The sequence below is a fragment of the Copadichromis virginalis genome, linkage group LG7 (genome assembly GCF_057382275.1).
Source record: "Copadichromis virginalis isolate Kocher_CV1m ecotype Utaka linkage group LG7, C_Virginalis_male_GT1.1, whole genome shotgun sequence".
NCBI classification, from domain to species: Eukaryota; Metazoa; Chordata; class Actinopteri; order Cichliformes; family Cichlidae; genus Copadichromis; species Copadichromis virginalis.
This window is the reverse complement of record NC_140624.1, coordinates 21,600,133-21,626,583: the sequence shown is the minus strand read 5'-3', so window position 1 is coordinate 21,626,583 and position 26,451 is coordinate 21,600,133. Positions and strand designations below refer to the sequence as shown.

At 40.1% G+C, this 26,451-nt stretch overlaps 1 protein-coding gene across 1 annotated transcript; it reads left to right on the top strand.

Annotated features, from left to right (window-relative positions):
- The first annotated feature begins 49 nt into the window (after window positions 1-49).
- On the top strand, window positions 50-25,777 carry snx33 (sorting nexin 33). The gene is made up of 2 exons (XM_085462449.1): window positions 50-2,369; window positions 22,453-25,777. Exons 1-2 carry the CDS (start codon window positions 950-952, stop codon window positions 22,704-22,706), a joined length of 1,674 nt encoding a protein of 557 aa, XP_085318575.1. The 5' UTR covers window positions 50-949; the 3' UTR covers window positions 22,707-25,777.
- Window positions 25,778-26,451: the final 674 nt, after the last annotated feature.

The window sequence follows — 26,451 nt, the reverse complement described above, 5'->3', positions numbered from 1 at the left end:
TCTTCCAAACAATATAAAGGAGCTGATGAAAAAAAAAGGCGAAGTTGCCTTCAATTGTCTGACCGCACGTCATGGAAAGAGTTACTTTGTTGCCGCTCGCAAAGGAATAAACTCCAAGAAATAGCAGCGGCTCGTGGCGTGTGCTGATACTTAGTGGGCGCGGATTGTTTTTGGCCGTTTTCTGCTTTTGCTGAAAAAGGATCGACTGAAGATGCGCAGGAACCTGTTTACAAAGGAACACGCAGCAAGTTTCAGTGTGAGGGAATGCGGCGTTTAAAAATGCACAGGGATACCATTACTCATCCATCTGTTTTTCCTTCACACCGGGCCACTTTATCCTGGAAGTAGTCCCATCACGGATGGTTTTAAAGCTCGGTAATGAGACACAATTGTACAATAAGTTAACAGCGAGGCTGAAGCCCACTTTGAGAGGATTTTAAAACGACCGTCGGCGCTTTTGGAGGAGCTCTTCGGTGAAAACACTTTTGGTTTTGAACCTGTTGTGTTTGTGATGAGAAAGGAGACACGGGGTCCTTCTGTATTGAGAGGCCTATTGTGTTACAGATCTTTTGTAGGTTAAAGTTCTTGTTAGACCTGCTAGTATAATGCAATAATAGATCAACAGCCTCAATGGGCTGAGTATACTAATTGTTACCCTAGGCCTGTTTCAGACTTTTTATTTTTGGCAGATAGAAGTAATAGTTTTATGTAACTTTTGACAAGCTCTGTGTTTATCTAGTGTCAGATCATTAAATTTACATAGGTCATATTGTGCTGTGGCACACACGATCGAACAGCTGCGATGCCATTTGATATGAGTTTAAATATTACAGTGAGCTAGTGTCAAATGTTTCCAATGTGGCATGCACCGAGACAGCAGCATCGATATAATCTAAGCACTATGTGCATGTAGAATTCTCTGGTTTCGCAGCCACGGGAGTAATCAAAGATGTCAGTGAAAGCCAAAGCCCTCTATACTTTTTTAAGCGAAAACAATGGGGAGATTAGCATCCAGGAGAATGAGGAACTGATTATCTTTGACGAGAACTCAGTGGACGGCTGGTTTCAGGGGGAGAACAGCCGAGGAGAGAGGGGTATCTTCCCTGCATCTTATGTGGAAATTATACGCAGTCGCTCCAACTCTAATGTTACCGACTGCTCCATAAGCCCAGCGGGCTCTTTAGGAAAGGACTTCTCCACTCCAAACACCTCGCTCCATTATCCACAGAATGATTATGATGATGACGATTATGACGACTGGGATGACTGGGATGACAGGTCCACTGTTGTGGATGATGCTGATCACACCAGGAATCCTGGAGCCAATGGACATGCCCCTGAGAACCCGATGACCAACAATCCCAATGTGCACTATCGACCCAAGCCGGCATCCAGACAAGATAGCATCACCAGTTCTAGGAAGGGCAGTATGGTGGGCAGGAACTTGAACAGATTTTCCAGCTTTGTCCGCTCAGGGGTAGAGGCATTTGTGTTGGGTGATGTCCCAATGATGGCAAAGATAGCTGAGACTTACTCCATTGACATGGGTCCCCTAGGGCCCCGGTGGAAGGAGAATCCAAAGCCTTTCTCCTGCTCCATTGAGGATCCCACCAAACAGACAAAGTTCAAGGGCATCAAGACCTACATTTCGTACCGGGTGACACCAAGTCATACAGGGCGTCCCGTCTACAGACGTTACAAACACTTTGACTGGCTGTACAACCGCCTGCTTCACAAGTTCACTGTGATCTCTGTGCCTCACCTGCCCGAGAAGCAGGCCACGGGGCGATTCGAGGAAGACTTCATTGAGAAGCGCAAGAGGCGACTGATACTGTGGATGAACCACATGACCAGTCACCCAGTCCTTTCCCAATATGAAGGCTTTGAGCACTTTCTCATGTGTGCTGATGACAAGCAGTGGAAATTGGGCAAGAGAAGGGCGGAGAAGGACGAGATGGTGGGCGCGCATTTCATGCTAACCCTTCAAATCCCCAAAGAGCACCAGGACCTTCAGGACGTCGAGGAACGAGTCGACAACTTCAAGGCCTTTGCCAGGAAGATGGACGACAGCGTTATGCAGCTGACACACGTCGCCTCGGAGCTGGTGCGCAAACACCTGGGTGGATTCAGGAAAGAGTTCCAGCGTCTTGGAAATGCCTTCCAGTCTATCAGCCACGCATTCACGTTGGACCCTCCCTATAGGTCAGATGGACTCAACAATGCCATCTCCCATACTGGCCGCACCTATGAGAACATTGGAGAGTTGTTTGCAGAGCAACCTAAGTATGACCTCTTCCACATGCTGGATAAGTTGTCGCTCTATCAAGGCCTGCTCGCCAACTTCCCCGACATCATTCATCTACAGAAAGGTGAGCCTGAGAAATTTAAACGTGTCAGAGAATTTTCTGATGAATCTGTGCACGAAAAAAAAAGCAAAACAAATGCCACAGGAGTCAGAAATCGTAACGATAATTGCATCCATATGCTGGATGCAATTATTAATACGGTTGTTCAAACAAACAAAGCCACACACTGGGCCACATAATCAGCTTTTCTGACATGTCATTTACAATTTGAATTCATCAGAAAGCTGTGCTGAAGGGTAAAGGATTAATTGGTTCAAGATGTCATTTTGTTAACCTAAATTTTGTGACTTATCCATCAGTAATCAGAGAGCCTGCATCAGCTGCAACAAGAAAGCGTTTCATTTTGCTAACTGTTAGGAATAATAAACAAAGTGTCTGCTAATAGGAACATGGTGAGCTGATAGCTCACAATCATGTTTTGTTGCTCAAGCCGTGCAGTTTATTTTGTTATGGATGGCAGACGAGGGCAGGCCTTCCATAGCTCCCCTCCCCTCATGACAGACACAGACACATAGATACACAATACCTGAGCCCAAGATTAAATCATAGTGTTAGCCTGTTATATTTTTCACTTTTTTGACGGATGCAGTAATAAGAATCATTTTAGTAATTTTATGTGGAAAAATGCCAGATATTCTTCAGTTTGAGTTTCTTAATTGAGATGATTTACTGCTTTTTTTTCATCAGTGAAAAAATAAAAACAGATTCGTGTAATACTTTAATGGTACAACAGTCAGCCATGTTTACTTGGTTGTCATTGACAAGAAGTGGTCTTTGTAGTCAGTGTAGTCACTATAAGAGGCATGTTTATGGTAGGTTGTCAAGCTAGTATTACAGTATTTTGGTTCGTTCTCCAGGTTTTAACTAACAAATTAGTGCTGACACACACACACTTTTTTTTAATCTCTTAGTTAAGACATTGAATTGATATAACGCTTTCCCTAGCCTACCCTAACCATCAAAAATGAACGCCTAACCCTCAACCGTCGTTGTAATTTACCAGTCTTCAGGAATAGTTCTCCAGACTTCTTGAAGCATATTCAAAACAGTTCTTTGCATGTTGCCTACCTTTTGCTCTCAAACTACTTCAGTATAGCTGAGGTGTGTTTAGTGTGTTTGGGATTGTTGACATGCTGAAAAATGAATTAATTGCTAATTAGATGCTTTTAAATGGCGACTCAAACTCTAATGGTCCTTTGGTGTGTTTGCATTTCCTTTGGTTTTGACAAGATACCTAACACCACTGGCTAAAACACGGCTACAAACCATTACAGAGCCTCTGCCGTGTTTTACAGATGGCTCTCTATTATGTCTCTCTCTTTAATCAGAGATTTCAAATCTGGTTTCATCCCTCCATAAAACCTGTTCCCACGGACTTTCAGTTCAGTTCTAATTTGGCATACCTTTGCTTTTTCTCAATGTGTTCCTTCCTTAAAAATGGTTGGTGCACATACTATTTTTTCACAGTACTGTATGCACTAGTATATAGTTTTTAGTATATTATTGCTTCTGTTTGAAAATGTGAAATACACATTACCCTTTGCACAAGTTTTCAAAAACGATGCAGTTGGATATTAGCATAGAAATGTGCAACGAGTACATTTATTGACCTGAAATCATGAAACGCACCATTGTTTTGTAACTGTGCTGCTCCTTATTTGCATATGCAATTTTCTGTTTGAGATGCCCAATTTTCTTAATCCTACATGGAGTTCTGGTAAACTTGGAGCTTGTAAAGTTTTACGCTCGAGCAGAGCACAGATAAATCAGCATTCTGTGTCAGCTCTCAAATAAACAACACATCAACCGATTGGAGTTTGTTCAGGAGGAAGGAAGGGGCTGCTGCCAGTGAGGAAGGAGGAACGCTGTTGGTAAATGTTATTATCTCCCTTCAAACAGCTGGTGCGTATTATCGCAGAGGTCATTCGTGTTACAATACAGCTAGTTACACGAAAGCACTCCACCCAGGAACAAAAGAGAAAATGTGAGCCATCTGAATGAAATTAAAGGGCCAGTCCACCAAGACCCCCCCCCCCCAAAAACAAACAAACAAACAAACAAACAAACAAACAAACAAACAAACCACGGGGAATCTTTCAACCTCAGAGTATCAGGTCATGCAGATGGTTTCAGTGTTATGTATCGAGATTGGTCGGACTCTGATATTGAAATGTATAATCCATTCACCTCCACTATATGACATTATAGTAAACAGAATAAATAGTGTTTACCCCAAAGAATCAAAGTTGTTAGGCCTGGCGTTCATTTGCTCTTTTGATTCTATAAGTTCATGTGTAATACCTGAATGGGGGTGATTGACCATTTCAGGTAAGATGTTTTTGTTTAGCACTCAACATTAAGCCTGGATTATTTAAACCACACTGTTTCCAACAGATTCAGATTTTATTTGTGTTTGTGGCATCCGTGCATACCCATGTGTGTTCATCTACGTATGTACAGCTCCTGCAGGGTGAAGGCTTGCCTAAGTTTTTAAATAATACCTTTTGAAAAGGCAAATAATATCACTAAATGCTACATGACAATAATGAAACAATATAATGCTGCTTCTTTAGTGAGACTCTTGCGGAACAAATGCCAGTGTTACCATCCTGTTCTACAGCTGTAGATGCAGTAGTAAGTAGTACAGTAGTTCCTCTACTCTTTTGCAGGATCATTGAGCTCATGTAGCAGCACATGTGCCAGTTCCCTAATGGGTAAAGTTCCTCTCCAGCTTTCAGCAGACCTTCGACTACCAGACATCTGAGTATGCACACTCAGGGGATAGGATCCTCTCTGTAGAAGAAGCTAATTTATAACATGACCACTACAACAGAAACCTGGCAACCAGCTTGCCTGTAGGCCGGGGCTAGCTGGTCAGCAGCGACTAACCTTTCAAAATAAAAGCGAGGAGCCTGTCAACTCGCAAATGGATTGTGGGTAGGTGTCGCTGACAAACAAAATTATGTTAAAATTATTTGCCTTGTATCCTTGGGCTGCTGCTGCTGATATAACTGGGCTGCCCACCCCAGTAAAGTCTGCGTGTGAGGAAACACTGATGTAATAAAAGCATGATGTTGGAATCTACATAAAAAATTTGATTTGGCAGCAGTGTCTACAAATAGTTCTCACCCCAACCAGGAGGTGATAAATACTGTAGGAAACTGTATTTTGTTCAGGCAGAGACCCTTTCCCCCCCTCTGCTGAGTCTTCCCTGTCGGTCCACATAACTCCCCTTGATAGGACTTGTGTTCTGCTGAACCAGATACAGCTGTGGCAACAGTCGGAACACAGAGATCTGAGGTCGACCTTTTCCGGTACACTCCTCCTTCATCCCTTATGGCTTTTTCTTTATTCCCTGCCTGCCTTCGCTGAGGTCTACAGGAGCTGATTTTTAACTGTGATCCATGTCAGGATGTGAACTCCAGGAATTTTAACTGGTGGTGGGCAAGCGAGCCACGCAGGTTGTGTGAGGTTTTGGGCAGTGTCAGGAAAATCTGAGGGTGTGCTCCATTTGTGTTTTCATCCAAATTGAACAGACATTCACTTTTGGTTTCTGCCTTGAAATCAGTCTGCAGCCAAAGCTGCCGCACATGCTTCAACTATGTTTCGCTATTCTCTTTACATCTTTTTCTCCTTGTCCCACATCTGCCCATATCAGAACTCTTTGACTGGGAAGTTTCCTTGGCTTAGATACAAGAGAAGGTAAATCTATCCTGGTTTCAAATGCTTGATCTCCTAACGGTGCATACGCTGTGCTTTGAACATCTGCCAAAACAAATCCCTTAGTTAGACCTTGATCTCATTTGAATACAATTGAAAGTCTTGATGTGAAGAGTAAATAACATTGCATTGTTGGACAATAAAGACCTTCTGAGGGTTTTGTGTGAGGCGGATCTAAGCACTCCCAGCTACAGTTGGGATGCCTTTTACAATCACTTGTTTGTTAGTCATCCTGGCCTCTGAAATTCACTTCGCTCCTTCACTTTGAATGATTGGAGTCATTGCGCTCCCTCAGCGTTCATCAGGTCTTAAATATTACATGTGTGATTTATTTATTTATTTTTTTGTCCAGTGTCTGTGAGAATTTGGGTAGAGATCATGTTCTGTAGATTCTGTACCTGGCGACAATCACTGCACTGATCTTACACAAAAGCCAGCTCTTCAGGGGTTGAATACGTATAAAAAGAAAACACAATAGAGTGAAACCAACGCGCTCCACAGCGAGGGTATCGGACCAGATGATCTGGTCACATGTTGTGTAAGATGAGATCAGGGGTGTTGGCTCTGCATGAAATCGGGATCTGCATCATCCGAGAATGACATGTAGAGCAAAGTAAGGCCAAGATCACCGTTTAGTTGTAAAACTAAGCTGTTCAGTTTGTATTTTTATTTATTTATTTATTTTTTAAAGGAGTGGACTTTTTGTCTTTTTGCTACTTTAGCAGCTGCTTGTAGTTGGATAAAACCTGTGATCCACACCACATCATTATGCAGTTTGAGAATGAACTAGCTACCCTGGGACACCTTTAGCAGGCCAGACTTTTAATATGGACAAGAGGTTAGTTGTCCTCCATATGGCAACGCATAACAAAACCACATGCAGGCTCTTGCATGTGCATTTTTGAATAAAAAGATATTTTGCTTTCCAGCTCCGGGGAAATGTGTGTGCCAAATGCCCTGTTGATTTGAGCAGATAACACACAGCCATCTAACTTTTAGTTCTAGTACTTATAAGACAACCACACAGCTCTTTGGTTAATTTCCAAAGACTTGACCAGGAGCGCGTATGGCGTTAATATGATCTGACAAATCTGTCGAGGATTAACGTTCCATATGTTGGTGAAAGTCCAAAGCCAAAGGCAGCGTTTTCTGCAGGTGCACAAACAGCAGTCTGTGCAACTAGCCTTGCATTTCGTTAGCATAGAGTGGACAAGTTATGGCAGTTGTAATTTGGCCGATTATAGTTCCCTTTTCTGACTGTAGTGACTCTGGAGAGCAAAGGTGTTTTGCTGCTGTTGGCTCACTCATAAATCTTGACAAAGGCTAGCGCCTTGGCTTCACACACAGCTTATCCACATGCTTCTGCATTCCTGTCTGTGCTGGCCCAGTGCAATGTTGTTTCACACTAAAGGAGATCACAGATGTCTCAGAGTCCTCAGTTTTTACCAGTGCCGCCTCCTTTCTTCTCTCAGAGAAGCACAAATTCTGTAGCCTTAGTCTAAAAAAAAAAAGGCACGAGTTACAAGTAAAATGAGCTTATATGGAAAAAATTGGCACAGTGTTTAACAGTACACAGCGTGACCGCTAACCGTGAGCGTAATGGCAATAAAGTTTGAGACCTCTCTGTCAAAAAGTGATAATTATGCTTTAAAGATATTCCATAATTCAGAATACCAAAGAGGGTGTGCTAGCGAGGCTGGCTTCTCAAGTTTAAACTTGGCGTGTTAGTGTGTAGCTACAAAGGCTGAGTCTTCTGCTTCGGCACATTGATCAGCATAAGTTTACTGCAAATGTGCCATAATCAAGTTTCAACTTGGCAGGCAGACACTAGTGTTAGAGTTATAAATTTAGAGTAAATGTTAATTACGACTGATCTAGAAATTGCACCAGTCGAATATCCCAGTAAGACTGGCCAGTGTCCCAGCGTGCACTCTACCAAGACACTGAAAAGCTCACCTAGATGCAACCATTTTATTGGCATCTGTACTTTTCCTGCTGTGGCACATGGAAAACGACACAACTGGTCACACTGTGAAGCATGGGTAAGAGCCGATTGAATTGTAGAGCTATAACATATGTGCAGTGTTTTCTGTTTTAATTTATTTATTTATTTTAAAGTCTGGTAAACTGTTGATGGTGCTGGGCAAGTTGCACAGGAACTGTAACAATACTTCCCCCCCCTCCTTAGTCGTAAGTTTTAATATTTGCTTATTGCTCTTTTTATGACCAGTTCCACTTCACTGGAGTAATAATTTACCCCACAAGCGGAGTCAACTTTTAGTCAAACTTCCACCCTTTAGACCTGACAGGCAGAAAAACTTCCTCATGTCTACTTCACTTAATTTTAGTTAAGTGAATTTAGTTCCCGTTGCTTAGCCAGAGTGTGCACATTGGTGGTAGCCTCACTATTAGCCTGTGTTGTTTATAACTTACTGCTGCTCTGCCATATCAGAGAGAGATAAATAAATGTTTTATTATTGCAACAGCTTAAACTTGAAAATAGGATGACAGTGTTCTTTATAGGGTTTCAAACTGGAAACAACCCATATGGAAAAGAAATAGTAAAAACTTATATGATTTACTCATGAAAGTGGCCACTTTCTCATTACTTTCATATATTGTTTTAGTAAGTATCCAAAGTTTCATTATATAATTTTTCAAGGGATCTTATATGTGTTTTCACTCTTGTATGCTTTTCATTCAAGTTTCACACAAGACAGATACAAACTTTATAAGATTTATATATATCTTTTCCATATGGGAAGGGGTGGCCCACTGTTATGTTGGCTAGTGTGAAATTGGCTTACTGTTCCCATTTACTATTTTTAATAAACTAAGAACAAGACGAAGGTTTTTATTTAATACTGGGGCTTTTCCATAGCATATTGTCAAGGATAACTGGTATACATTTTACTGTGATGTCACTGTATAGCTTTTTTTTTTTTTAATTAAAAAAATACAAAAAATTATGCAAGCCCAGAAATGTTTGACATTGAGAGCTGTGTGTCATCCTCCAATAATGATTTAGTAAAACTGGAACTACTTCAACAATCTCCAGCACATCGCAATGCTTTCCAAAATATGCAAGAAAACTGTCCCCGCTAAAGGTGGAAATTCCAAACATGTTTAACCGCTTGAGTCATAAACATATTGTAAAGTACAATGAGGCTTTGATGGAAGAGTTGCTAGCAGTTAAGATGTATGACCCAAAAGCACACAAGTAACTCAACCGACATTGGCTGAAAGACTAGCTAGTACTCTAGCTAGTACTGTTGCTAGCAGCTAATGATATATGACCCAAAAGCACACAACCAAGCTTGGCTGAAAGACTAGCTAGAGCACTAGCTAGTTGCTCTCCAAATAGAAGAGCAAATAGAGTATTGTGTGTAATATTGTTTAATATTTAATGTGTAATATTGGGTGTCAGAAATATCATTATCACACATTTCTGTGATATTTTTTTTAGGCTTCTACCCGGTGCTGTTTTTACCTGTTCATCTGATATCACCTATGTCCATAAATCTAGTTAGGCTGAGTCATTGTTTGCACTGCTGTATCTGAAGCAGGCTAAACATGATTCGGTGCTCCCACTGGCAAATATAACCAATACTTTCTCTTCATGCTGGAAGTGCCCAATGACTCTCTGTGTCTCCTTCCTCTCCCTTTCTTTTTGCAGAGTTACCCATTTATGAATTTATCAAGCACTGCTATTCTGTTTGTACCACTGCCTAACCAGTGGTTACATTACAGAGGAGAGAGCACGCTACAACTCGAGTGGAACATGCAACTGTACAAAAATCTAAATTATACTGTATCTTTTTCCAAATTGTAACTTTTTTCCAAAAACTCCTGAAAATTAGAGCTACTTGGTAGCAACGATCCTTTAATCAAAGCCTTGAGTGCTCACTACTCTAAGCGAGCACTTAAGGCACTTTTTAATAAAAGTCATTCTCCCAGTCACACACACATTCATACGGTGCTTCATTCTTTGACTTTGTGAACTTCCTAACTGTTATGAACACATTCCACTATGATGGATGTCTCAGAGACATTTTAGGGTTCAGTATCTTGCCCAAGGTCACTTTGACATGGAGACCTTAGGAGCTGGGGATTGAAATGCGGATTAGATGGCCAGCTCTGCCTCTGCCTGCCTGTCCTGGCTGCTTGGGTGGCTCACCTTGCCCTCTAAAAGCTCTGGTCTGTCTGTGTCTCTATCTCGGTATGTAAAATTAATCTGAAATAATAAATGTGATGTTTTAGGGTCTCTATGTGTTCGCAACAAACTCTTACTCAGTGTAGGTTGCATTCTGCTTTCTTGCCTTTATTTTGCTTGCATTGTCATGAATAAATGGAAACTAAAAGCCATTGCCATCTGTATTTGTTCATAGTTTGGCTGTTCTTGGAATAAGATACATCAGTTAGCTTGGAGAATGGTGTTTTTGCCCCGTCTATAAAGCTGCATTACAATATCTACATCCAATCCAGCTAAAGTACAGCTGACGTGCCACTAACTAACATGTAATCCTCTTTTTCTTCTTTATCTTTCTGTCTTTTATACAAGTTTTTAGTTCAAAGGTGTCATTCTTCATATAAGTCTCTTAATTTTCTGCTCCACTAATAGAGATCGGAAATTCCGTCAGCCCAAGTTAACTCGTCTAGATCTAGGTATTGGTTTGCCAATGTATTTTATTAGCCTACTGTTACTGTTTCAGTATACTCCACTTGGGAGAAAAACGAAAGGAAAAATGATTGACAAATGTTATAGCTTTATACTGTTTTACCTGATATCCTTCTACTTATGTGCACTAATTATGGATGACAGTAGGCTTCATTCTTTGATGATTTGGTCATTCTCTTACAGGCTGTCAAGTGGGAGATAAACTCCCTTTGTCTGTCTATTTCTCTGTTGTGGCTCGTTGTGTTTGCAGAGACACACCTAGGCCAACGCACATCTATGGCGCTAACACGTCTTGAGTGCACAGTCTTGCTGTTCGTTACATTTCACAACAGACACCTGCTTTGACCTCATTCTCCAAATATCAGCCAAAGTTCATGTGTGAAATCTACTACTGCATGTATGACAACAAAAGTATACAATCTGTGGCTTATTATATTGATTTCTTTTTCACATTCTGCAACTGATTACAACTTCGGGTGCTGGGGTGGCTGCAGCTCAGGAGGTAGAGCAGGTTGGTGGTTCAGCCTACGTCCACACTAATGCGTTTTTGTTTGAAAACGCATCGTTTTCTCTCCGTTTTGGCCTCCCGTCCACACTGAGATGGCGTTTTTCCCAAGGGAAAACGCAGTGTTTTGAAAACACTCTCGAAAATGCATACATTTCAAAACGGAGCTTTCCCGTCGCAGTGTGGACACTCGAAAACGCAGACTTTCGAAAACGCATTTTAGTCATGTGATGCAGTCATGTGACCAATTAAAGATAGCTGGGGGCATTATACAGCAGTTGTTTTGTTTGCTCTCAATTTTGACAGCCATATTACAGATTAATATCAGTTTTGTACATGCTCCAGATAGCTTTTCTTCAAATTATTTAATTCTCACTTGCTTTTGCAACTTTGTACTTTTGTGTTACTCGCAGCAACAACTCCACCTCATTGTTAGTCCATTTAAAAAAACTCTGTGCTTTTCTTCGACCTTTTGCCGCCGCGTTTCAATGAGTAAAGTAAATAAAGTAAATTTCGGCCGATTCAATGTGGACGTACAACTCTGTGAAAACGACTGAAAACGCTAGTGTGGTGGACGCAGAGGGTTTTCAGACTAAAATGCCGTTTTCAAATCTATCCAGGCTAGTGTGGATGTAGATACATCTATCAGAGTGTGAACATGCGTGAATGTTTGCCATAAATAGGGCTGCCACGATTAGTCGACTAGTCACGATTACGTCGACTATCAAAATCGTTTGAAGCTTTGTAAGATCCCAAAACACACAGGAATAAGTAGTAGGATTTAAGAGTGTAATAACGGACTGAAACAGAAGATGGCAGCACTGCATGTACAAGGATGCCAGCTGCCGTTAAACCCCGAAGAAGAAGGAACAGTGTCCGGTATCGTAGCTGTGTCCAAATTCAGGAAACGCATCCTCCTGTGTCCGCATTTGTAGACTCCGACAAATGCGGCCCACAAATGCGTCCTTCATTTCCCCAGATTTGAAGGATGGGTCGGGTGTATACTTCGTGGCCCAACCCATCCCAGAATTCATGGCGCAGCTCTGCTCTGTTTCCAACAATGGCGGCAGCTAGTTAGTTTTAATATTACTCTTATTATTCTTTCTGGGTCACAAAATAAACGTTTAACATATTTTCAGGCGAGAATGTTGCTGTGTAAACTTGCTCAATAGCGAGCCGGGGTTCAAGGCTCACTAGAACCCGTGAGAGCACCGGACTCCCGACAAATCGTTTTCAAACCCACCGCCGTCTTTCGCTACTCAGGTTAAACATACATAAGTCACTTAGATAACTTAAAAATGTTATTGTTTGGCTTTTTTCAGTATTTTATTTGTTCCTGAGTAAATCGGTTTGGCTGAGATTAAAGTTATAGTTTTTACACAACTGAATAAACGTCAAGCAGACAACTGATTATCAGAAGTGTGAGATGCTTGAGAATATACTCCAGTGTCCTGTTATATTTTAGATAGCAAGGAGCAGACGGCTCAGTTTATTAAACTCCACCGAAACAATCTGCAAATTTCATTAAAATTTAATAAACTATCATCTTGTCTTTATTTTTAGTTAGCACATACCTTAAACACTTAAAGCTGTAAGCTAATGATAGTTATATAAGAGCAGATGCTGCTGGTGCAGTAAGCTGTACGTTTTACGCCCAATGGATGCGTGATCTGATTAGTCGACTAATCGCAAAAATAATCGGTGACTAGTCGACTATCAAGATAATCGTTTGTGGCAGCCCTAGCCGGAAACACAGAAAACTTAAGCATAGAAAAAAGTGCTTGTATGACTGGGTGAATGAGGAATGGTGTAAAGCGCAGACAGATTGTCAGCATGTTGCCGTCAGTCTGAATGAGTCTGTATCAATGTCGAGCAAAACCTGAGGGGGTTTGACTCAACTTGAACAGTATGCTGGTTATAACTCTATAGAGCTGGGGGGTTGATGAGCAGTAATGTGATAATTAAGTATGAATTTATGTTTAAGAGCAACAGATATGTGATTTTTGACCATTTATCACAGTTAATTGCTCAATTATAAGAAACAGATGGCAGATTGCAGACTGACTCCATCTTATCTCATTTTGCAGGAGAATAAATAACTGAAGTAAGATAACTTTGTCTTATTGGATAAAAGGACTGAACAGCTGTTGACAGCTTTTAACTTTGAGCACATAATTTGCTTTTGAGGTGATAAAATGCAATATATGATTTATATGATATTACAATACTCAACATGTCACAAAATGTAAAATTAACAAAAAGTATTGCAATATCATTGTATCGTGGGCTGTCTGATGATTCTCACCCAATAACTACCATAATCTGCTAGTTGATATTTTACTTAGTGTGACCTAAAACTATCAACTGAGCCCCTGAAGTCATCAAGAAAGTGTTCACTAAGGTCCCAAAGATGCCAAAGTTTGAGGGCCATTTGAAGCCTGAGGAGCTGACCCCTACTATCCTTTAAAAAGAATTTAGTTTTAAGACATTTCCAAAGTTAACAATGGACTGTGGTGGTTTCCAGGTTTTTGTTTTGTTACTATGTCTAAGCTTTAATTGGTGCTGACTAAGGTAGGCAGTCCACAAAGCAGGGATGAATTTATTTTGACCACGGGAACAACCTTAAAGTCATACTGGCCAGACATTCTTTATCAGAACTGCATGTCTTACTTTTTCTTTCTTTCTTGTAAATTTCAGCCATTGCAACACTTCCAATTAGACAAAAGTAAACACTCCATTTATTCCACAGAAGAAGAGCTGACACTATTATATATGAATTTGATGTCACAACCAGAAACACAACAGAAAGCCTTAAAACCCAGAGGGATTTCAAGGCAACCCGACTCTTGTCTCACAAATCTTAGTAATAAATAGTTATACAAAGGAGCCGTGGTGTCACAGTTAATGCTAACTGCTCATTAGTTTTGCATGATATGCGATGACAGCACTGATGCTGTTGTTGTCTGAACTTTTGTGAGGTAGTTTGAACAGCTAAGTTTGTAACAAGGCCAGACATTTTGCTCCAGTTGGCAACTGGAAATGCCAAATATTTTCATCCTCGTCCAGTCCAACTTTTGATTTCATGTCGACATACAGATGTCGGAAACCCGACTTGAAAAGAATTGAAATAAATCCCTTTGAAGGGGAGCGTTGTGACTTAACACCCCACCCCCACCCAGCGAGAAGCATAAGTGTACATATCTTTCTTAATAAATGAGTACATCATGCTAGCATAAATGTTTGGCACGAGGGTAAATTTATAACTCTGTCTGTGTAAATATGAAATATATAGTAGTTTAAGATTAGAGTCTCTCTAAACATTAAAAAGAAGAACAGCTGTTGAACACATCAGGGCATGGCTTCAATTAAGAGATTCAGTTTGTGCTTTGGAGCTGTTGGAAGTCTTTTGTTGTAGTTCTGCGAGTGTAAGCGTTGTTGTCATGGTTGAAAACTTATTATCCAGGGTGCAGAGGAATTTTGGACTATTACTCATTCTGTTTTATTTTAAAATTGTTCCTCATCCTCAAAGTACTGAAAAATTCGAGACGTTTGCTTTTTGTGTGTGTGTCCATGCATTGCATTGACTTTAAAGATAACATTTCTGAGATGGATAAAAGTTGGTTGTGAGCGCATTCCAGCTCAGGTCATTAACTCCAGCTCCGTTTTATCTGTGTATCTGATTGGCTGCTGTAAACACTATTACATTTTCTGCTAACTCAGCAGAGGTTTTTTCTTCATGTTTGTCTATCCTCGAGGCTTTTAAGGCCAACTTTAAACGCCGGCAGATATCGCAGAGTCCTTTTGACCCCGTCATACATTCTTGAAGAAATGTCTCTTCTCTTTTTCTTCTCTATTTTCAGCTTTTCTGCACATGATGTTCCCTTCCTTTCCTGTTTTTTTTCCCCCTCCCCCTCTGTTCCTGTACTCTCCTCCATTAAGATTAAATGTCAGTGTTTATCTTTGTCTTCAGATTTCTGTGCTTTATTACCTTGTTTGAATAAAAATCATAAGTGCTTCTACAGGCATGTTCTGGACTGAATCAGCTTAAAGGCTTTTAATAGCAACAGACTTGGAGCTGAATAGATAATAGTTGTTTTTTGTGATGTCATTGAAATATAGAGTTATGGTAAAACACATGAGCATAAGTATTAGTAGTAATTTGAGTCTGTATCCAGTTTTCTGTAATGCATCCATGATGAAACAAAATACAGCCCTGATAACAAAGTATTAGGGGTAGGGGGGGGAAAAGAAAATGGCACAGTATACAGGAAGTGGCCCTAGCATATTTAAGACTTGCTAGCGCGCTAGGTTTTAGGCTGCTGAGCAGTTAACCAGCTAGACACTTTCAGGTGTAACTATAGATGGTATAAAACATGGACGTAGATTCCTGGTTAGAAAGAAAAGCTAATGTGAAAGTGCCTTTTGACCTCCAGATGGCGATAGCTATGGTGACAAAAAGGCTTCCACATATATAGAAGTCTATGGGGAAATAGCTTTCTGTTTTGAACTTTGTAAACACTTAATGGGTTCAGTTTTATTTTATAAACTTTGGTCATATATTTCAAAATGGAGGATTACCTGTGGTATGCTGATTGGTGAAGGCATTTGTTAGCCAATGAATATGTGATTTCACAGTACAGCATTATATTGCGTTTTTGTTGTTGTTGTTGTTTTTTAAAACAAGATGGCGATGGTAAAAATGCTAATCTCTCAAGGCTAACGACTAACTAACAAACAAAGCTAACAAAGAGCAACTGTATTGATAGAGATGGTGGAGGCTAGTATAGCTCGCAGCAACTAGTAGAACACATAAACATTAAAGAAACTAAAACATAGTACACAGTACTACTGGTATATTTTCTTTTTTTTCCAGGCAGTATGAAGACGGACATGTGTAGCTTCCAGTTCTGAAAAGTGAGATCAGTGAGGGAACGTCTTAACATCTGCATTCTAGTTAATGGCCACCAGAGGGCTGATCTTTGCGCTTGTAAAGAGACTTCTGGTGTCCTCGGCTCCTGATGACTTTATTGATTTATTGAGTATATTTTTAAAAAAAGGCCAAGAGTCACTTGTCACATCTGGTTTCAAAACCCATGGGTGGCAACCACAACGCAACTTTACAAATGAAAGGTGGCATGATTATATAAAAGAAAGGCCCCATCCTTCTATTCTAACATCTGTGGCCGTTCCTCGTCACAAGCATGTGATGACACTGTTTGTGTAATTACACAAGTTCCACAGTGCACTTTGTTTTTTCTTTTTTTGCCGTTTACATTCTCAAAGCTGAGAGGCCAACAAAGAACAAATATGTCATGAGTTCACTGCGGTGCTTGACACAGACGTCAGCCCTTTTACACACACACACACACACACACACACACACACACACACACACACACACACACACACACACACACACACACACACACACACACAGAGCCCATTATTAATGGTCAGTGTTTTGTGGCGACAAGCCTCACTTGTCCTCAGTTTAGAAATATTTCTGTTTACCTCTGTCCAGTATGAATAACACAGACTAATCTTATTCAGGCACGTTAGTCCTTCCGGTGTTTGAAATCTTTGAAACAGTATTTCCAGATTTGTTTGTTTTACTGTTCGCCGAAGATTCATTTTGATTACGCAGACTCAGAATGGCTTTCTTGTTGGTATTTAAACTTTTAAGGCTTATAGACGACTACTCTAGTATCACATACAGTATTATACAAGTCCGTCAGTTCAGCGACTGCAGCACATTTTTATGGATTTTAAAATGTCATGTCGTCACCTGCAAGATATTTTTCCTTTTGCTTTTCAGAGAGAGAGAGTAATTTGCCAATTCTGAGTCCTAAAGGGAAAGTGGGGGTATGTGTTTTGTGGTTTTCATTGCAGTAGTGATGTCATTACATACTGGAGACTGCACATTTCACATATTAGCCCAGTACAGTTTAACTAACACACATGCACACAGCTCTAGAGAACTGCAAAGAATTTCTTTAAAAAGGCGAGGTCAAATTAAACCTTACTTTTAATAGTTCTTGAGGAAGTGTTGATTTTGTAATAACAGGGTCATTTTTGTTCAGCTCACTGCCGCTCAACTTAGTGCTGGTAGGGAGGGGGAAAAAAAGCTAATTATTGTTTTAGAAAAGTGTTCACAACGCCATCAATTAGCTGCAAAAGCTGGCTATTCCACTGGTTTTCACACCCCACCTCTTATTCCTCTCCAGTGACTGCATAGTTGTGGTACATCTGTGACTGACAGTTTGTTACTTGGTGACTATTCAAGTGTTTGAAAATCATGGTCATCCAACATATATTCGATATAATGATATATATATCGGATGACGATATAAAAACGTCTATCGGTTCAGTTTACGCTATCGCTTGTTTCGTGGTGTCGCAAAATAAACTGTTTACGACAATATTTTTTCATCGTTTTGATGGTCACTGTAGTGGTTATATTGATTTCTTAAAAGTTCTCTCTTTCTCTTATATTTTATATAACCACACTACGGACGGACAAGCGCCTGTTTTTATGCGTTGTGGTTAGCAACAACGACGGTAAAACCCTTGCGTGACCGCTTGTTTATGTTCCAAATAAACCTTTCACAATAAAGCTCAAGATCCTGTTGAGACTTTTTCAAAATAAACTGAATCACGTGAAAGAGCAGATTATTTACGGATGAGAAGTGCAAAAGAGCCGCCAGGTGCTAATAAATAAACCTTAGACTCAAACGTTAGAACAGGCTTTTCCCCGCAGCACGCCGTGTAATAAATACTCACAAAGAAAACGGCAGCCGTTACATTTTTAGACATACAGTAAGTTGTATCGTTTCATACATCGGTTAAAACACTCGACTCCAGCTATGATGCGCAGCTGAAAACACTTCCTGCAAGTCGAGATTCACAGAATTTACAGAAGATGTTACATTTTTGTGATTTATATCGTTATCGGGACGATAGAATTCTTATATTGGGATGTGAGATTTTGGTCATATCGCACAGCCCTAACATGGGTCACACGTTAGTGCACTGCTTAGTATTGGCGACAGGCCAAGTGTCACCTCTGTGTCACTCTGGATTCCTCTCACAGTCCAAAGACATGCATATCAGGTTACCCAGCTATAGGTTTGAATATAAATGTGAATGGCTGCTTATCTCTATGTGTTATCCCTGTGATATAGCAACGTGTCCAGGGTGCACCCTGCCTTTTGCTCTGTGACATAGGGATGGGCCCCTTTCATCACTATTGTGCAGTCGAATGTTAATAATATAAAGCTTTCTATACTATTCCAAGAGTCACATACCTTTTATATAAAGCTTTTCTACTCAACTTGAGCACTCAAAGCGCTTTATACAACAAGCCTCATTCACCCATTCATGCACACGTTCACACAAACACTTTTTCCTGGTCAAAGTTCTTTCTGTCTGATATTTACATGCATTGACACTCTGGTGAATGCGTCGGGAGCAACTTGGGATTCAGTATGTAGTTCAAGAATAGTTTGGTATGGAGACTGGAGCAGCTAGTGATCAAAACACCAGCCTTTCAATTGCTACATGACCTGAGGTACTGAGCTACACCCTAAAGATAACGAATTCTCAGGTCTAGTGTCGGTCCTGTGATGTGTGTTTGTGGCAGTAGTGAGAATGACTTCATTCCTAACTAGGGATACACCAACTCAGCTATTTCCACTTCCAATCCAACACCATTACCCTGGCTGTGGGTAAGTATCTCCCAGTGCTGAGGTTGTTGCTGTGGTGTGGCTAAGTAAACACGGAGCAGCATAGAACTGAACTGAATGAATCAGCTTATTGTCACCGATTGCATCGCTTATTGTGTCTGATCGACCTTTTTGGGTCAGTATTGGAACGATATCTGATCCATTATCAGACTGATGCATCCCTACTTGTATTTTATCCCAAACCAAAATCTCTTCCCAAATCAAAACAAGTTGTTTTGATGCGTAAACCGAACCCTAACCAAAGAGGGTGTAAGTCGCTGGTTTCTCATGCTTTCTTTAAAATGTGTTTAATGCATCTGTTAGAATTTTATAAAAGCCATTCACATAGTATTTAGAGATCACAGTTACGATTCATGTGCAACAATTTACATAGTATAGTTCTACATTTCTCGCTACCCAGACAAGCTGATTCATTCTATATATGACAACACGTAGTGCAGCTGTGCAGCAAACCAATAAACTTTGTCTTTAGATTTATACACACTATCCATATCTGAAGAGGCTCCGCTTCAGTTTAAAGATGACTACACTTCAGGATTTAACAGTAGGGCTGATTTAAATCTAATGTGACCGGAATCCAGATGACACAGAGTTAAAATTAGACACACTTGCCTAAAAAGTGCTGCGTTATAATGTCTGGATCATAAAGAAATCTGCAGTCTCTGGAGAAAAATACCAATGACAGTGCTTAATAAGGACACAGTAATAGTGAAGTATACAATCAAAACATGCTGTAAACACGGACTTTCCGCTCTCAGTGAAGACGTGCGTTTCCCGAATTTGCCCTGCAGTGACCCCAGGCTAAGTGAGAGGCTGTGGGAATGAGGAATGTAGCAATGTCTATTATCTCAACTGTCTTCACTCATTTCCTCTTCATTTTAAACCTCAAATGTATAATTGCATTTATCAAAAACTGTGCGACCTGACCGCACAGGCATTCACGCTATAAAATATTTTCCAAGACAATAGAAGTAGCGTGATGGCAGCAGCAGTGGATCACAGGAGGTTGCATAATCCTTTTTACTTGTGGCGATTCAGTCAAAGCTGTTGGAAGTGCTGCTACAATATGGACTACAAGCATTTAATCGCTTACATGAACGCAAACAAACCAACCATCTTCAGCTAGTTATTCTATTCACCCAAGTCCTTTTGCTAAGGAAGAATGATTTTTATGCTGCTGAATTTAAGTTTTCTTGTTGTCCGCTGCCTCTCGTTTTTGTTTCCTCCTCCTTTCTTTCACTCACTCTGTGTCCAAAGCCTTCTCCAACCTCTTGTAGAGCTCTAATATCTCTCCAACACACGCCCATTAATCTGTCACATGTGAAACACTGTGGTAGCTGGTCTGGTTAGGCAAGATAAACAAATCTAGCAACTTTCCAGACCACTGGTTGTGTATCAGTGAGCATATGTAAAACAGGGAAACGGTACGACACTTGGAAACTAATTCAGTTTTACTTCTAGCCTGATGCACTTCTTCTTCATTTTGTTCGTGGATTTCGTGGCTTTAAATATTCTTGTGTTTAGCTGTAAGCAAGATTCTCTTTGTGGCGAGATTGTGCATCAGCTGTGCCAAGAATTTCAAGAGAGGAATTGTTTTTTGTTGCTTTGGAAAGCTAAGCAGCAGCATTTTACTATATAGTTTTGCATGAAGTCAGAGAGGACGTTTAGCTGCATGGAAGAGCACGTCAAGCTGTTGTGGGATTCTTTATGATTTCAGTCTCACTCACACACACAGAGCTATGAGTGCCTTTCCTTTATGTCCCGCAGACATGCTTTCTTGTGCTGCACATTTTCCTCTCATGTGGAAAACAGAATACATAAATGTAGGTCAGAGCTACAGACTGCAGTCCACATGCCTCTTCTGCTGGAACCGGCTCCAGCTGCTATTCATGCTTTCCCACACTTCTGCCAGGAGTTTCGAATGAAATGCCGTGTAGCATGACCTCAGATTTACAGTTAATGGATGAGTGTCAGGCAAGTACTTACAAAGCAGAACACCTAGCTTGTCCAGACTAGTCCTGCTTCCTGATTTTGAGCTCAGGCTTTTTGAGGCTGACGGTCTGATGGGAAATGCAGCAATGGCGACGTGCCATCCGACTGCCATGTTCGGCAATTGGAAAGTTACTTCATAGCAGTCTGGGTGAATGTGGTCCCGACTAGCAGTAGGCACACTGAAAGTAGACGTTTGGTATGCAGTGAAACAAGAAGTGATTGTGTGGTTTCCTCGGTGTGCTACCCTGTAAAGTGTATAGCTTACAGTAGTTAATGTCTGGGGAGAAGGTTCCAATGTTTATCTTGAGATATTAAAATCAGCATAGCGATATAGCATGTTGTACTATAATGGTGAGTAATAAAAGTCTGTGACTGTTTCTGTGCTGTATTTATCTTTTATTACAGCATATGGGGATTTTTTTGGTTTTAAAAAAAAGACCACAGACAATTTAATTGGGAGGTGAAAGGGGTTGGCATTTAAGGATTAGATTTAGCAAATTAGACAAAAACATGGTGTTTAGCATGCAGTAGTGTTCTTTTATTTGCTTGGTTTATCATTTTAGATTTCTGCATCCTCCCAAAAACAATAGAGGTACTGGGAAATATGTTTCTTGTTTTAAATAAGTCACTCTGTATAATTCTGCTAGCACTTTCACGTTTCACCCAGAGCTATAAAGTGATTCCTAAGAAACTATTGAGCTGTTTTCTGCAGACTCTCCAGAGCAACCAAAGCTTAATTGTCTTACTATAATGATTTTAGTGTATATGTGTGTATATATGTCTGCATGTTGTGCACCAAAAATGGTAATTCTTCACCCTCAATATACATAAAGCAATCATTTTGAGTAGAACACAACTAAAAAAAAAAAAAAAACAAAAGCCAAAAGGTTTATTTTATCCAACTCCTCTGCTTATCCAACTCAAGGTAACATTTTACATTGTACTTGTGCAACAAAATTACAAATTTACATGTAACTAATTCAGTTAAAGTCAGTTTTTTTTCTTTTTTTCAGACATCGTCACACATACAGCAATTATTAATATCTGTGTGTGTGTTTGTGTGGTGGTTTTTTTTCCATTTAAAATAAGATTTATTATAAATCCCCATTTTGATTGATCAGTCATATTGATCATCGCTCTAAATTGAATGTCAAGTTCAGCGTAATGAAAGCTTGTTATGTGGCGGTCACCAAAATTTCTCTCTTTAATGGAGTTTTGTTGGAGACGCTATTAAATACAGAGTAAAACATTTGAAAAAGTGTTGCAAGCCTGGCAAAAAAAATGCCCACAGGGCATCATCTTTGAGGTTTTTGTGTCATTCGCTATTACGTCTGAATAAAAAATGCAGTTCTCAGAAGCTCGGAGAGTAAAATCAAAACAAACGTGCATTGCCCCACATGCCACCGAGTTAATGAGAACCTATTGGCATTTTTTTTTTTCTTGACACAGGTGCCTTTGCCAAGGTGAAGGAGAGCCAGCGGATGAGTGATGAAGGGAAAATGGACCAGGATGAGGCTGACGGCATTAGGAAACGCTGCCGGACTGTGGGCTTTGCCCTCCAAGCGGAAATGAGCCACTTCCATCAGCGACGAGAGGTGGACTTCAAAGACATGATGCAGGCCTACCTCAGGGAGCAGATAGCCTTTTACCAGCGTGTTGTCCAGCAACTGGAGCGCACCCTGCGCATGTACGACTGTCTGTAAAGACACCGGACTGCTTTCTGGGTCAGGATGTCAAGAGAGAAAAGGGAATGCGCACACACAGAGTGGAAAAAGGAAAGGGAGATTCAAGTCTTGACTCTTTCATCAATGGTTCAGTTAAAAAAAACAAAACAAAACATTTGCAGATGAATGAAGCGTGGGTTTACTGGAAAGACATGCAAAGCCAGTCACTCTTTCACTTTGATAGATTAAAAGTTTATGTTTTATTATTATTTTTTGTGTGTTTTCTTTTTAAGACCTACTGTATCTTTTATTTCTGAAATACACAGCACACAGCATATTGTTTATTTGACATAATTTAAGGTGTTGGTTACATTAAAGTAAGAGTATAGGTTTCATATTCATAGTGGATCTATAGTAGAAACGGGTTCTGTTTTTAAAGTCGTCCCTTTTCTCTTGAGTGTTGTGTAGCGTGGCCTCCACCGGTGATTGATTGAAGTCACATCCAGTGTAAAATGTTTAAACTTTTAGCTGAACTTTCAACAACTTTCATTAAACTATCCAGAATGTCCTCATCAGTACTTCCTGGCCAAAGAAGTGCACTGTACGCTCAAGAGGAATTAGCCCTGTCGATTGCTCGCGTGGCTCAGGCGTTTCATACTTCACGTTAGTTACTTTAACGAAAAAGACAAATGGCTGTCTAAACTTTGCACCATGTGAAAAATGTACTGATAACGTGTAATTTTGTGAGTCCTTTTTTTGTTTTCTCCGTGACGTTTGTGCCTTTAAGGGGGACCGTTGTCTGTCGTCTGCAGTGTGGCTTGTGTTTTACGGGGCGAATTGTTGGAATGAGCTCAGTTACGAGACGAGTTTGCACATGTTCCTTTTTTTTATTATACTGTTAGGTCATCCTGGGTGTGTATGTGTTGTGTGGGTTAAGGAATGTAACGCTGTGCAGATCAATTCCCTTGTCCTTGATGGACAAAACAATGTTTCTTTATATGTAGCAGCAGGTGTATCTGTAAGTTTCATATGAAAAGTGTTCAGGTAGTTTAAGTGGAGCAACTTGTAATCATATAGTTAAAACGAGACCACATTCCTCCCGTGTATTACCCGAGTTTTGTGTTCATATTAAGCATTTTACAACACTGAATGCTCACAAAATAATACTTAGTCTCTTTCCTAAAGCCATAGCAAAGAAATGCATTAATTCACTTCCTTGGCATTAGTTGGATGAGGAGATTATTAGCACACTGGGCCTTACTGCACTCCCTCAGTTAAGAAATATGCAGTTTTAGCTTCTAAGCAAACTTCCAGCTGATTGGCTGTCCCTAATAAACAAGATTTTACCAGCAAGTGGGCGGGGCTTCTACACTCATAGACGATTAGTAGTGTGATACTTTTTTGGTGTCAATCAAAATACAGGGCCAATATATTTCCGATACCAAATACCTTTAACCCATAAAGGCATGAATTTGCAAATTTTGAATACATTTTAATTACCACTACCACTACTCTGATTACTGTGATTGTAACTACTTTCCACAGTAATTACTTGATACAACAAAACACATCCCTCATCCTTTCATGTATTTTGAAACTTTTTTTTGAGACCTGAAATGTTAATGTTCCTGTCTCTAAAGCGCTTTCGGGTCAACATCTGTTGTTTAAATGTGCTTTAGGCTATAAATAAAATAATCGGGAGCCTGGTAGCCTGGTTCTGTCCCATTGATGATTAAAATGGATGTATACATTCCCATAAATTAAAACTGTTGAAAAACTGATGTGGAAACATTCTAGTTACTGATTTTATTAGTTGTTTTGTTGTTACCTCTTGAACAGGTAGCCCATCAAATTGCCTCCTGTAAAACCAACTTGTCCTTAACCCTTGTTTTTGTACTTATTAAGCAAACCAGATGCAATGTGCTGAATATAGATTATTGCAGTGCTGGCAGATTTTCTTTTCTTTAGTAATAGCTAGGCTAGCTGTTTTCCTTCTTTTCCAGTCTTTGTGCTAAGCTAAACCAGGTGCCAGCTAGAGCTTCTCACGTAACTGACTTGACCAGAGAGTGGAACTGATCCTCTCATTCGACCTACAAATCAAATACGTGTTTCTTATTTTCCCAACATAAAACCGTTACTTCAACAGCAAGTGGCTGTGAGGGCTAGAAGGTCCACTTACTCATCTGGTTTAACAAGAGAACATTTTCATGGCAACTTGCGGTTTAGACGAGACTATCTTTAGCATTACCTCGAGGGAATGTTTTCTGACTCTGCTTTGGGATTGAACAGGGGTCGATCTAGCGGTGGTGTGTTTGGGTGACAAGTGGAATGAATTCATTTTTCGTGAAAATCTGCTGCAAATTTCAGTCTTTTAGAATCTTATGAGTGTCCTGTAACAAAAACAAAAAAACATGCTGACTCGGCATGCAGGTTTCCCGGCAAACGAATGCTCTGGTGTGTGTGTGTGTGTGTGTGTGTGTCTGTGTGTGTGTGTGTGTGTGACTCAGATACCGGTACTTTTCAGTCCACAACTGCAGCCTTCGACTGCCTGTTGTTGTCTAATTTTGAAGAAATTTTTGCATTTCATACGTAAATTGTATTTTCTTTTCTTTATTATTATTTTTTTTTTAAATTTCTGTCAGAATCTACACTCATGACAGACCAAAGATGTGTTAGATTTTTCTACTGGGGCACTCGGTTTTGTTGTGAAATGATAAATGCTCTCTGGTTTTCTTATTCAGTCTGTTTCAAATATTTGGAAAGACCAAACAAACAAAAAAAAAAAAAAAACAAAGCAAAAGAGAAACATTCCACAAAGAAATGATCGTGGACACCAAAAGGTTGGTGCAGGATTTGGGGAATACAAAGACATGTAAGGCAAAAAAAAAAGAAGACCTCTTTATGTTCCAAAGCTGCCCGATAAGTTAAGTGAAAGACATTTCGCACAGATGACTGTTTCTTAATACGGATGTTTGACTTTGTGAGTTGTAGGAGCTCTGTGCTTTAGCTTCTTCCTCTGAAATACCAGATGGTGATTTTTCAGTAAGGAATGTGTCACTTGATTAAGGGGAAGAGGACGTATAAATCTTAATAAAAAGTCATGATGGTAATTGCTGTCTTGTTTTTGTCGTCCATTCAGAAGTCACGCCCTGCATTAACATTATTCTGCACGTATTTCATCTCCACTATTTAGCTGTTGTGTTTCTATTTATTCACAATGACCTCCTTTTTAAAGAAGCTGATAACTAAAGCCTGCATTGCTTGTCCTGTCTTCCTCCTCTCAGCCCCCAACCGGATGGCCGCCCCTCCCTGAGCCTGGTTCTGCTGGAGGCTTCTTCCTGTTAAAAGGGTGTTTTTCTTTCCCACTGTTGCCAAGTGCTTGCTCATAGGGTGTGTTTTGATTGTTGGGATTTTTTCCATATTTTTATAGGCTCTTTTTTTATTGTGTCCACTCTGTGCGTCAGGATATTGGTGATAACAGGATATTATAACACATGCAAACAGTTTTCCCCCCTAAAGTAACCAAAACAAGCACTGCCGGGAGCTGTTATCCCAATTTTCCAGTTTGCGTAAACATACATAGACAGTGAGATGATAACAAAATAAATAAGACTCAAAGAAATGTATGAACATCCTGGCTAACCATGTGAAAAACTGGGGTTGGGGAATCTTTTGATTCAACAGCTGCTGAAGGTCTACTTACGGTGGGGATCCCCTTAACCTTTTGCATTTACACACATTCTGATGAACATTTTATGGAAAGTTTTCTTTAAAGAATGAGGCT

Bases quoted from the DNA above. Each gene is read 5' to 3' on its own strand.
- snx33 (XM_085462449.1), top strand. From the start codon at position 950: ATGTCAGTGAAAGCCAAAGCCCTCTATACTTTTTTAAGCGAAAACAAT. The intron at 2,370-22,452 runs GTGAGCCTGAGA...TTCTTGACACAG, and splicing joins CATCATTCATCTACAGAAAG to GTGCCTTTGCCAAGGTGAAG.